The sequence below is a fragment of the Cyphomyrmex costatus genome, unplaced genomic scaffold (genome assembly GCF_001594065.2).
Source record: "Cyphomyrmex costatus isolate MS0001 unplaced genomic scaffold, Ccosl1.0 scaffold70, whole genome shotgun sequence".
Taxonomy (NCBI): domain Eukaryota; kingdom Metazoa; phylum Arthropoda; class Insecta; order Hymenoptera; family Formicidae; genus Cyphomyrmex; species Cyphomyrmex costatus.
Genome location: NW_017280267.1, coordinates 1,811,338 through 1,823,716, shown reverse-complemented (window position 1 = coordinate 1,823,716; position 12,379 = coordinate 1,811,338). Strand labels below are relative to the sequence as shown.

The window sequence follows — 12,379 nt, the reverse complement described above, 5'->3', positions numbered from 1 at the left end:
ATATATATATATATATAACATCTTTTAGATTTAACATTAAATATTTAAAATAATAATTCGGTATTTATTATTAATTAACGAGCGCCTGCGATATCTTAGATTCGTCCGTACAACAAAATTAAGATAAAAGCAAAATGGAAACGGTATGTATTATGCTCAAGTTGTGAAGGAAAGTAGATGAATGTATTTACATAGCAACAAAAATGCAGAAACAATAGTGACATAGTGAGTAAGCAAAACAAATCGCACGCGTGTTATGCTAATTATAAAAAAGAAAAACTGCCATATTTTTTATTACTGCCAACGATATACAATATATTTATGTACATCGTCGGAATCTCTTTTTGATATTATTGAAATATACTGGTGTTATATCGTGAAAAAATATTTCCGCAGTACCGTGCGTGCTTTTGTTAAACGGATCAAAGGTTATTGCAATTAAAAGAAAATTTATTGCGACTGAGTTTTGACGATGCACTTCGTCTGCGAAAATTCGTGAATGACATCTTGCAAACGACATCGAAATAGTATTTTCTTCAACAAAGAGTTCTGTTAAAAATATATCTTTCAAAGCTCGATGACGAGTTGCAATCAAGAATATATGTATTCTCAATTTAATTGATCCATTCACATTCAGGGAAAAGTGTTTAATATTTGCAGTTAATTATAATTGCATAATATAAAATAATTATAGTTAGGAGTTTCCTTTTTATAGTTATTACTGCTATAATGTTAATAATCATAATTATATTTATAGTTCTAATATACATATAATTATATTTATAGTTTATAATCGTTTTCGATGTTAACTAAACTTTTTTATACGAAACTATAATAAAGTTATTATTACTAATATTATAGCAGTAATAACTATAAAAATAGAGCTCTTGACCATATTTATTATACAATTACAGTCACAAATACTGAACAGTCTTCTCTCAGTGCCATGAGCGTAGCCAGGATTTTGTTTAGGGACGGAGAAGGGGGGCAATTAGAATTGAGACTTTGTTATTTAAGTATTGGTACAATTTTAAGAAAAATACAATAAATCAGTAAATTAAATATGTGTGTCTCTATCGAAGAAGGAGAGTAATCGAGTCGTATGGATTATTGTACTTCTATTATTTTTAAATAATGATCGTAAAGAAGTAAAATATACATATTTAGTAATTTACTTCATTTTTTCACAAAATAGTAAACTGATTATTCGAATTAGAAAGTTTATATTTATAACAGTAATCATCTCGGATTTTTAAAAAATATTTGTGAAACTTCCAATTTCAATTCTTTTTTCTTTTCCAAATCAATATTTGTAAATACTCATTAATACCAAATGTAATACTCATTGTAAATACCCTTTTTTTTAGTAAATAAAATGAATTTTTAAATTATGTTATTGTACTGTTTTGTAATTATTTCTATTCTAGAAAATTAGAGGGATCTGCGACCCAAGGGAGGCTACGCCCATGCTCAGATTTAATATCTACAAAGACAAGATTGATGACATAAAGTTATAATTTACTTTAACTTTAAAAATCGATAACACGAACATAAATTTTCACCGTAATTTGCCGCTCCTCAATGTCGTTTACTACTAGTTCATCACATGTAAGTAAATCATATGCGGGAAACAATATAAATACTAATTTAACATAAAGCGAGATGTAATATTACTGGCAGAATGAACGATATACAAACTTAAGGCCTAAGCAAAAATATGGCATGTCTAACTCAAAATATGTGTTCCTACTTTTGTGGCAGGCCCTGAAATAACGTGATGAGCGAGTTCTTTACGAAATCTACGATAAATCGAACGTTTTTGTCATCGTAACAGTCACGGTTCAATTTTTTTAATGAGAGCTTCTATCATTCTTTTTTCACCAAGAGAAATGATTTTCGAGGAATTTTCCACGTCTAATTATGATAAAAAAAAGAAAGTGTGGTAGTGTCATGTGTCATCTACTTAAATGTCTCGTTACACACTTACGAAATCGTTTCTTTCTCCTAAAAGCTGCTTGTGAACAATTCAAGGAAAGTGACATATATTAAAAAAAAAAGAGCAGTATATATTAGTCAGTGTTATTTATTTTGAATCCTTAGTGTCTCGCTAGCTCTGTATCGACGGGTCGAAAGTCGACTCGGCGATCACTCGGTTTATTCGCGTAAAAAGAAAAGAGCGTATCAATTTCGTGCCAGACCAAAAAAAAAAACTTTCGCCATTAATGTCATTATAACTGTGATCTTACAAATATTAAAGGATTGAAACTGCGCTATCGATCAAATACGATATGTTCTTTATGTAAGTAAAGTAATCGCGCTAGCGTAATTGAGATAACGAAATTTTTGTCTTTGTTTACGATAGAATCGTCCACGAAGCAAAGTTCGTCCGTGCGTGGACTTTTAACAAGCGCGAACTTCTTCTAGAGACCGAATACGGTTTCCGATGAGAAAGTTACTTCCCGTCGTGACAAGAGCGTGATAATCAGAACGGAAAACGATTTTTAGCGTCGAGAGCCTGCGACACACATATTTCAATTTAGATCAGGATCGTCGCCCACTGATATTCGGATATGTTTTATAGAAAGGAGCATCACCTGAGCGTGGAAACAGTTTAGGAAATCCCGGGATGGAACTGTACATTTTCAATGACAGTCATCTTTCTCTGATCCGATAATGTCGAATATTGGATATTTCTTTCAATATTTCAAAGTAAACAATTTACGAAAGTTCTATAAATTAAGATTTCTTCACTCATTACTACACTGAAAAAAACTTCTGGATGAAAATGAACAAACCAGAAAATTTTGATCATCTCAACTAAAATTATAATAAATTCGATTAGAAAATTCTGATTTGTCTATTTTCAACTAGAATTCTAATTAATGCAACCAGACTTTTTTTCCAGTGCACATAATGAAAAAAATTTATGGTTGAAAATGGACAAATTAGAATTTTCTGATCAAATTAGTTATAATTCTATTTGAGATTTATTGAAATTGAAATTTTAGTTGAGATAATCAGAATTATTATTATTAGAGAATTCTGTATTTATTACAAATCTAGTTGAGCTAATCAGAATTCTGGTTTATATAAAAAATATTTCTGGTAAAATCTACCAGAATAATTATATCAATCAGAATTCTAGTTATCTTAACTAGAATTCTATTGTATTTTATAAGAATTTTTAATGTGTAGTTTTGCACTTCTGACGTTATAATCTAAGATAGCAGTGGTGAGTGAGAAGGCTTTAAAGTTGCTAGCAAAATTGCAAATTTATACCAAGTAAATTATCCCGTCAGATATAATGTCACAGGAGAGATAGTGATTTTAAATATTAAATGGTTCTTAATATCATCGAATTGCTAATTCTGACATCGTTAATGATATAATCAGGTTCCATCAAGGAAAAGGAGGATAGATGACTGCCGTCCACCCCAGGATAGACTTCGTTACCGCTTCCTCGTTCGCCACGGGTCCTTACCTGCCATATCATTGAAGGAGTTACTGCCGTTGCTGGCATAGCCGTTGGCGATGCCTGACGTCGAATTGCTGCTGGCCGTGCTCTTCGCGGGCGACATTGCGCTGCCCGACGATAGCGACGAGATCGACGATCCCCCGCTGAGGGGAATATTGCTGCGCATGTGATTTCTCGCGTTTGGGGTGGATGGGGCATCGGGGGGGCCAAACAGGCGTTTGTATGAATCATTACCGGGCTTGTTGCTGCGGGGCGACACAGCAGCGTTCGCGTTGGTGCCGTCGGTGCCGTTGATGTCACCGAAGAGGGCCGAGCTCAGCTGGGACTGATTATGGGCCTTGATGCGCCGTGGGCTCGTTTCTTCCGGGGCCGCGCCGAAAATATCGCTGCTCCCACCACCGGGCGGTTTTAGCACCCTGAAATCCAAACAAGACGAAATGATAAGCAAATAGAATCAAAGATAGAACAAAAGAGATTAAAGATATACTTGAGAGATTTAAAAGTAAAAAATTTCCATAAAAAAAAAAAGAGAATGTCTTCGTGCTAAGAATATTTTTATATAGATTGTGAGTTGACTTTTCAAATCGAGTGACAAGAAAGTGACTTTTATAAAACATTCGATTTTCCATAATCGAGAATAAAATCTGAAAAAAAAATTAATATTTATCTCTTTAAAAAAGAAGACTAACGGCTTTTGAGAGTAAAAAATTACAAATAAAAAAACAAATTTTTTTAGGAAAAATTTTAAACTTTCACATTAGTCGAATATTTTCGCACATTCTTTTTTGGTATATGACAGACTTATATAAAGTGAGAAGAAAAATTTCCCTTTTTTCAGCTTGCAGTTTCCTATATATAAAAATGACTAAATTCACATGAATTAAAAAATTATAAAAACTTTTTGAAAGTAGAGATTTTAAGCTTTAGAACCTTTCTTTCTTTAATTTAATTTTGTTCATTTTCTAACGAAGATTTGCATATATAATTTTGAGCTAACAAAATCGCAGATCTTTTCCTCCAACTCAATATATGCAGCAAGCGTTGACAAAATGGTCAAATCGACGACGGTAAAATCGAATTGAACACAAGTATCTGAACTTCACATCTCGATAAGCAAATACGCCGACAACCAGCGTATGGAGAACGCAGACGATGCAATTTGCGAATGCAAATCCGCGCTGATTTCCGTTTAACGAGGCGCAATGCGTGCGGCACGCGCACACTGCAGCATTGTCGCGTGCGTATGAAAGCTAAAGAGAAAGGGGTAAAAAAAGAAACTGGGGGGGAAGTAGTCCGAGTAATTAAGAATATGAAGCGCTTCCTTTTTCTCTCCAAAGCATTATACTTCGGAGATGAGAGGATGGAGCGGACTGTTCAATTAGAAGCGTAATATCAATTAGGGAATGACGTATTCTGAGCGCGTCCTCATTTTTTCAATCGCTCGTAGAATATTACCTAACTCGGAGAACAACTGCTTTTATCTCTTTTAGAATTAACAACGAAAGTCAATTGAGTTAAATGAGATGTAGCAATTAGACAATAGAAAGTATCTAAATAACGGCAACAGAATTAAGAGATTGATTCGTCCAACAATAAGTGACAAAAAACTATCTTGAGTTAAATCGCATGTATATTAATTCCGCATTTGATATTCAAGTTGAATGACATCATATATATGTATATGCGGAATTAATATACAAAATTACAATAATAACTATACGCAAACGTTTCAACTTTTAATCTAGTCATTCTCAGTGGCAACAAAAATTCAAACATAAATCTCATCGCTGTCATAATATAGAAAATACGTTGACGTACATAGGAAGTGAATATCCTTTTCAAAACTCTCCAAATACTCATAAGAATATTACAATCAAAAGTTGATCAAATTATATTAAATCATTTCTATCGTTATATAGATGCGAGAAATGCATATTCATTCTGAAAGAAAATAAAACCATTTTTTTAAAGGGAAGTTTTTATTCCTTTAAACATGTGACGTAAGCAAACCTACGAACTGATACTGTAAAATAAATAATCGTGCATTGCACTTATTTCGAATTAACAAACGACAGTAAGAAATCATTAATTCGCGATCAAGGAAATGATGTTCCGGTTTAATTAATGATGCACGGTCTTCATTGCGTGGCGTTGCATCTCGCGCGTTGCACTATCATGATGATGAATAGATGTTTCCGCGTTATTACATCTCGGTTGATTGCATATCAGAGAGAAGTTGATAGAAATGTCGGGGAATCGTGCGCAGTTAGATTTTGCGAAATCTTCTGTTAGTTTATTGCAGCATCACTAATGCAGGGATGATATATCTTCATCAAACATACAGATTATTGAACATTAATTTGCAATCTTTCATTTCATTTCTTTTAAATCGCTCAATCAAGGTTTTACAACATTAGCACCCCAAATTTTTATTTTTCGATTTTTTGTGATAATTTACCGGAACTATTTTTCGTTTTGGGCAATAATTCCAGAACTTTTTATGATGCATTCGGACAAAAAATTCATTTCTTGAAGAATGAGGTGCCAATTTCACAGAAGTAATTTACTTGATATTTCATTTCCAATAAAACGTTATCATCACAGATAGAGCCCATTGGATAAAACTTATCAGGTTAAACCTCATCACAAGTTAATCAAATATAATAATGAAAAACCGGGCTTTAGAAATACAGCCTGGTATTTTTGTTAGAAGTATCCATGAACTATCCATCATAATACGAATATCGATTCACGAGATGCTTTCTCTTGTTGCAATTTCGATGACCGATGCAGTTACTTTCACATTTTTAATTTCCTATCTTTCACGCCTCGTGCTCCATTGTATCTCAGCGCCGTGATCGTCGTAGTGACGATATTTGTCGAGTACGATGCCCACGTTCTACGCGAAAGGTAGCCACAAGACAAGGCACAAGCGCGAGTAACGAGGACAATCAATCGGACCCATAAGAAGCGGGTAAAATCCTGGAGGGGACAGGATGGGTGCGCCGGAAAATATGTTGGCATGACGTGTGTATAACGCCTCTGCACGTCTAATCCATTAACGCGAGTTCTCGCATTAATTGGGTCATCAACCTGCTTTGCGTCCAGCAACACGCCATTAGGGCGCCACGAATGTGGTTTACGGTTTTTTTTTTTCCTTCTCATTTCATTACAAGACATTACGTGTTTATAGCTGTTCAGCACGGTACAAGCAACGTGTATCGTGAGCGCAGCGATTTACTCTCCGAAAAGCTGAGAAAAACGGACGGACTTTTATAAAGTAACGTGAGTTACTTCCTGGATTACCGGGACAATCTAAAGAGCACAAGAGGGACGAAGAAAACGCGTGTCGGAAGGCTGGGTGCAAGACTGAATTGTCGACAAGTTTCATTATTTAAAATTGAGAAAATAAGAGGTATAATGACATTGCGCTTTAAGATCAAAGTCATGCAAAAACGGAATCGTTTACCCCATCTTGCTTACGCAAGTACTCTAAACGTTTTCTAATTTTTCCTTCTCATCCGTCAATATATCGCTCTCTCACTTCAAAAGTGATACAACATAAAAAAAATGTAATATTCTTCAGTTGTTATCATGAATAAGTTAAACACAAATAATGAGTTAAAAATAAACTAAAATTCAAAAATTACAACACAAAAAGTAGGGTTGAAGAAAAAGTTCTGCGGTTTTGTTAACTCAAAATTATACCATGGGTATATATTTAATTTAATTTTTTGAATTGTATTATTCAAAGTAAAGGAGATGATATGTAATATAGGGTTTCTTAACTTTCGGAATTTTGCTAAATTTAACTTCTTACTGTGTTTGCGTGTATCTGTTCACTTAAGAGATCAAACAATAATCAGGTAATAATTCTAAACTGCTCCGTATGTTTTCCCGTTCACCAAAGGTTTCGAGCGCAATCAATTAAAATGGATGATTCGCGTCTCATCCGTAGAAACGCAACTAATCCGAGACGATGATTTGCCGACGTTGCGTGAATCAACTGCATATCCCGGGGAAAACGCCATATGCATCGAGCTGGATGAGGAGAGGAGGGAACGTGGTTATGGACAATGTTCCGCTACGCGCCTCGTGCGTTGTTTTTTACGAGGTGCAATTTCTGAAAATAGGTTTACGGTATCACGCTTGTAGATCATTTTTCTCACGTAGAAAAAACAGAAAGAGAGGAAGAAAAGAAGAGAAAGAGAGAGAGAGAGAGAGAGAGAGACAGAGGAGGGGGTGGGAGGACGTTAACCGCTGTGCTGGCTTTTCTATTAGATTATCGAACAATTGAATGACGGGATCGAACGACGGGGCTACCACTCGAAGCCCCGAGGATAAATAATGTCGAGGCCTATCATCAAGGCGCGATGTAACGCTGATTATAACATTCACGGTGCTTGACCGACAACACGAGTACATCGAAACCGATATATATTTGCAGGTTACACTTCGCGAGGTATATCCGCATCGGTTAATCGACGCAGCCTAGGAAATAAGGTCGCGGTATCACCATTATCCACTTTACTCAGCGCAGCCACAATGAGCGGAATTAACGCTTCTGCGAGGCAACGACGGCTTTTGTAAAAACTTGTGGCACTGTTCACAGCAATTACGTATTCACATGGCTGATTGTCGTTTTTCACTATCTTACGAAGAGCCAACCGTCAAAGGATAGTCACCGATCCATCTGATGCTCGCAGTTATTAAATACACGTAAAAATTCAGATTTATAATCCATTAGGTCGTTCGGAAAGTTCATTTCTAATTTTCTAGTTCAAATAGTGTATCGTAATAAGTGTGTGATAATTGATAAGACACTTGTGGATTTTACGTATAATTCTAAATGGATTTATAATAATTTCGTAAGTAGATTGTATGTTCTAAATTGAATAACTTCGATACAACTCGGTTGTTCGTGAATCGTTATTTTGTCGCATCTTTTTGTATGATAGATGGAAAATTATATTTTCCGTGATGAGATGAGAAAAATACGGTAATGGCTGTAATATATTAACGTTAATGTTTAATCTTCAATAATTATTAATATGATTCGTTATCTTGGTATCGATTCCAGAAAAATTACACCCATACCAGAGGTTTTAAAAATAATTTGGATTACATAAAAAAAAAAGAGAGAAAAAGAAGGAAAAATATTTTCTTTATGCAAATATCCCGCGAGCTTTGCCGTGAAATGAGACTCCGAGGTTTAGAATACCGCTAGGAAAAAATAAAGGCGTAACGATCTTGTTTCTCAGCGTTATGGCGAACATCGATTAATCTCGTAGGAGTTCGCGGTGGATGGTACGGGGTGACCGTTTCCGAATACTGAGGCGATAGGGTCGTACCATCCGACACGGCGTCCCTTGTACTTGACATCGACCTGTCACGGCATAATTCCGCGTAAAAGAAAGAATAAGTAGAGAAATGTTCGATTCAAAATCGACAAGCACGCGAACGTTTTTTTCAAGCAAGAAATTCGAATTCAGGATAGATAATAATAATTCACTTTCAGGTTAACGGCGTGCTTTATCTGACATTTGCCCTTGGCCGAATATTATAATATCGATCTGACTTGATTCTTCTTTCAGAACGTAAGATAAATTGTATTAACGTTTCCTGTAAAAATATGTTTACATAATAATTTTCAGACTATTTTTGAGATTTGAGAGAGACTTTTACAATTATTTCGCGTTCGACAACTTCGTGATTGCTGAATAATTTTTCACAAAGGTAATTCTGCTTATTTGGTCCTGGTAGTTTAGTAGAGGTTAGATTTACAACAATAACGAGTACACGGTGCAAGAAGAAGACCTCGGAATAGCTCCTTACGTTTTCTCTCTCGCAACACAACAATGCAACAGAGATAATCGGCGGGCGGTACCCGCGAACGGCGCGGTGCGATTATTCGCTCCGTGGGAGTTCTCTGAATATTCAAACGACCGACCGTCGTCGTCGCGTCCGTGACACGGTAGTACTTTCCTCTGCCTTTTTGCACGGTTTCATGATCAACTTGCCGACGCACTGCTGTGTCGTTTGATTCAGACATATCTGATTTTTACAAGTGTGATGCGTCGCAAATCAACACCGAGCTAACTTCTTGTTAAATCCAAGAGGGAGGATAATCATTTTCCGTTTCTTTTTTCTCTTTTTATGTCAAATATTTACCAGTTCCGAAATGCTTTACCTTATTACAATTTTAAGAAAAAAGTTGAAGCTTGAGATAAAAGTTACGAAACAAGCTATTTTTTAACATATCATAAGGTTGAAAAAATTTAATTTATTTTAATTTGAAAATGAAATAAAATTTGTAGCGTAATTACACAAAAATAACTTCTTTGCAACTTTAATTTCCAATATTCTTCAAAAATACAACATACTAAAATATCTTTAAAAATGATAATAAAATAAAAAACTACAAAAAATAATTCTCTATTTTTTCCTTATTTCTTAAACTGTGTAATCGAAAAGAAAAAAAATGCGCACTACATATGATATTTTAGATATAATATTTTAGAAAGTGTAGAATTCGATTTAGTCGTTAATATATTTGTTATGAATACGCACATATTGCGTTGTTAATACGTACATGCATTACAACGCATATCCGCGTGGGTATCTGAATAGAAGAGAAGCTGACGCATCGAGTTTCAATCGCGCCACGAAATGAAAAATGGTGCATAAAACGTAGCAAAATATAAGCGCGAATAATGAATATCCATGAGATTCGTTTAAGGGATTTCCATTTAAGGGATCGAGTGAATATTAATCAATCTCGCCGCTACGTTGTATTACGCGTTCATGCTACTAACGTCGTTTCTTATAAAAACACACATTTTTAATGACACGTGGTGTGGTACCAGTAGAATTAGCGCTGCAGTATTGTACGTTTTTGTTCTATTATTAGATTGTTGCAGATTAAATATTACTTCCTTCAATATTACCACGTTGTTTATCAGCAAGTAAAAGCAAGAGAAAATGAAGTACAAAAAGTGATGCTGACTGAGCGATTCTGTAAAGTGTAAATAATATTTAAATATATAGGATGTCCCTGAATGATCGTCGAATATTTTGTTTGTTGGTAGAACGGACTAAATTGAGTCGACAAATTCTGCGCCATTTTGCAATTTTCATAATAGTTAATAAGATATTAATTACTAAAAATCGCCGAACATTAATTTTTAATAATTTTTTTACTCAAATATTATCTATCAACTATACAGAAAAATACCCCAAATAACCAAAGTTATTAATTTTCTTTTTATAGAATTCTGAGAATTTTTTAAGAATTTTTTACTACCGTATGTTTTCATGTAGATAAAAATAATTGTCAATAATAAAATGTAGTATTAAAAAGTTGATAAAAAATTTTGAAAAATTCTTAGAGCTCTGTGAAAAAAGAGTAAACAATTTTTGTCTTTTACTGTTTTTCTCTAAAGTTAATAGTTCTTCAATAAAAAAAATTATTGAAAACATTTGGCGATTTTTTAGAAATTAATATGTTATCAACTGTTGTGAAAATTGCAAAATGGTACAGGACTTTTCGACTTTTCTTCTTAGTTCAGTCCACTCTATCAGCACACGAAATATTTGACGGGATGCCTTGTATATATATTATAATAATATAATTCATATTCAAAATTTTATAGCACTAAATTAAAAATAATACAAAAACTCGTTCTTCTTTCAACTTATTTTCAATTGGAATAACAGTTTACTTTAAAATAATCAGATTGCAATTCCTTCTTCGACGGAAGGTAGAAACAAGCGATTCGCTGGAGTAGAAGACAGGCAATTATATTATACGGCCGCCTAATTATCGGTCTGCAGAATTACGCGAATCACCGTTATACAAACCGTCGCCGCGTTGCGTCGTGAACGACGCGTTGCAGAACAATGCGAGTTAATACGGCAATTAGTGCTGTCACCCGTAAATGGGCACGTGTGAAGTGGCGGACACATCGCGTTGATATCAATGGGCCTTGATCACACCGTTCTTCCTCCAATTCTTCCACACAAGGAATTAAGAGATGCAAATTGAACAGTCATCTCCCTTTTCCTTATTACACGACTAATTAACTCTTATTAGTTTTAAGATGTCTCAAGGCATATTTTTATGTAATAATTTCAATTTATCTCATATGATCGTGAAAAAAAAAAACTACTGAAAACAAGTAAATATTTGTAGTGGCTAAAGCACTGAAAGAAAGAGGAAAGATTTATAAAATTAAAATAATTTGAAACAATTCGCCGCTGTCGATCCTTCTCGAAACTTTAATTGTTAATAACTTTTAAACTACAGGTGCACAAACGAAAAATCGAATTGTTTCGAAATGTGCAAACCAAAATCTATCGATTAAGACCTTTTCGAACTCATTTGCTCGATGTTGGTAGGCTAGTGTGAAGTTAGCCCCCAAAAATTGTTTTTTAAATAACTTTTCAACTAAAGATGTGTAAACGAAAATAAAAAATGTGCATAAATGTGCAAACGATGAGCAATCGAATGAGCTATATAAATTTTATTTTTTTTTAATGTTGGGGGCTAACTTCACGACGGTAGATTCAATCCAATCGACTCGTAAGCTTGTAACACAACCGGGTGTTAATCATTCAACAATTGTTCGCTGTTTAAATGCAATGGGAAAAATCCAGAAGTATGGAAAGTGGCTTCTGTTGCATGACAATGCCAGGCCACATGTGCTAAGGACCAAGGAAGCATTGTTAGAGTTGGAATGGGATATTCTCCTGCTTTCAACTTATTCACCAGACATTGCCCTTTCTGATTATTATCTGTTTAGATCAATGCGACATGGCTTATCTAGTGAGCGCCGGAAAGATGGAAAAAAGTGAAAAACGATGGGAAATATTTCGATTAATATGTTCTTCTTATTGTAATAAAAA

General features: G+C 34.5%; 1 protein-coding gene across 5 annotated transcripts in view; it reads right to left on the bottom strand.

The window, feature by feature from the left end:
• The window catches only part of Jupiter (microtubule-associated protein Jupiter), an 83,550-nt gene that overhangs the window by 8,471 nt on the left and 62,700 nt on the right, over positions 1-12,379 (bottom strand). For 4 of the 5 annotated variants that reach the window (XM_018548076.1, XM_018548077.1, XM_018548075.1 and 1 more), the window contains exon 2: positions 3,482-3,891. In XM_018548076.1, coding sequence (XP_018403578.1) covers positions 3,482-3,891 — 410 coding nt within the window. Of the gene's footprint in view, positions 1-1,987; positions 2,012-3,481; positions 3,892-12,379 lie in introns of all 5 variants that reach the window. The other variant, XM_018548078.1, reaches the window with a different exon arrangement.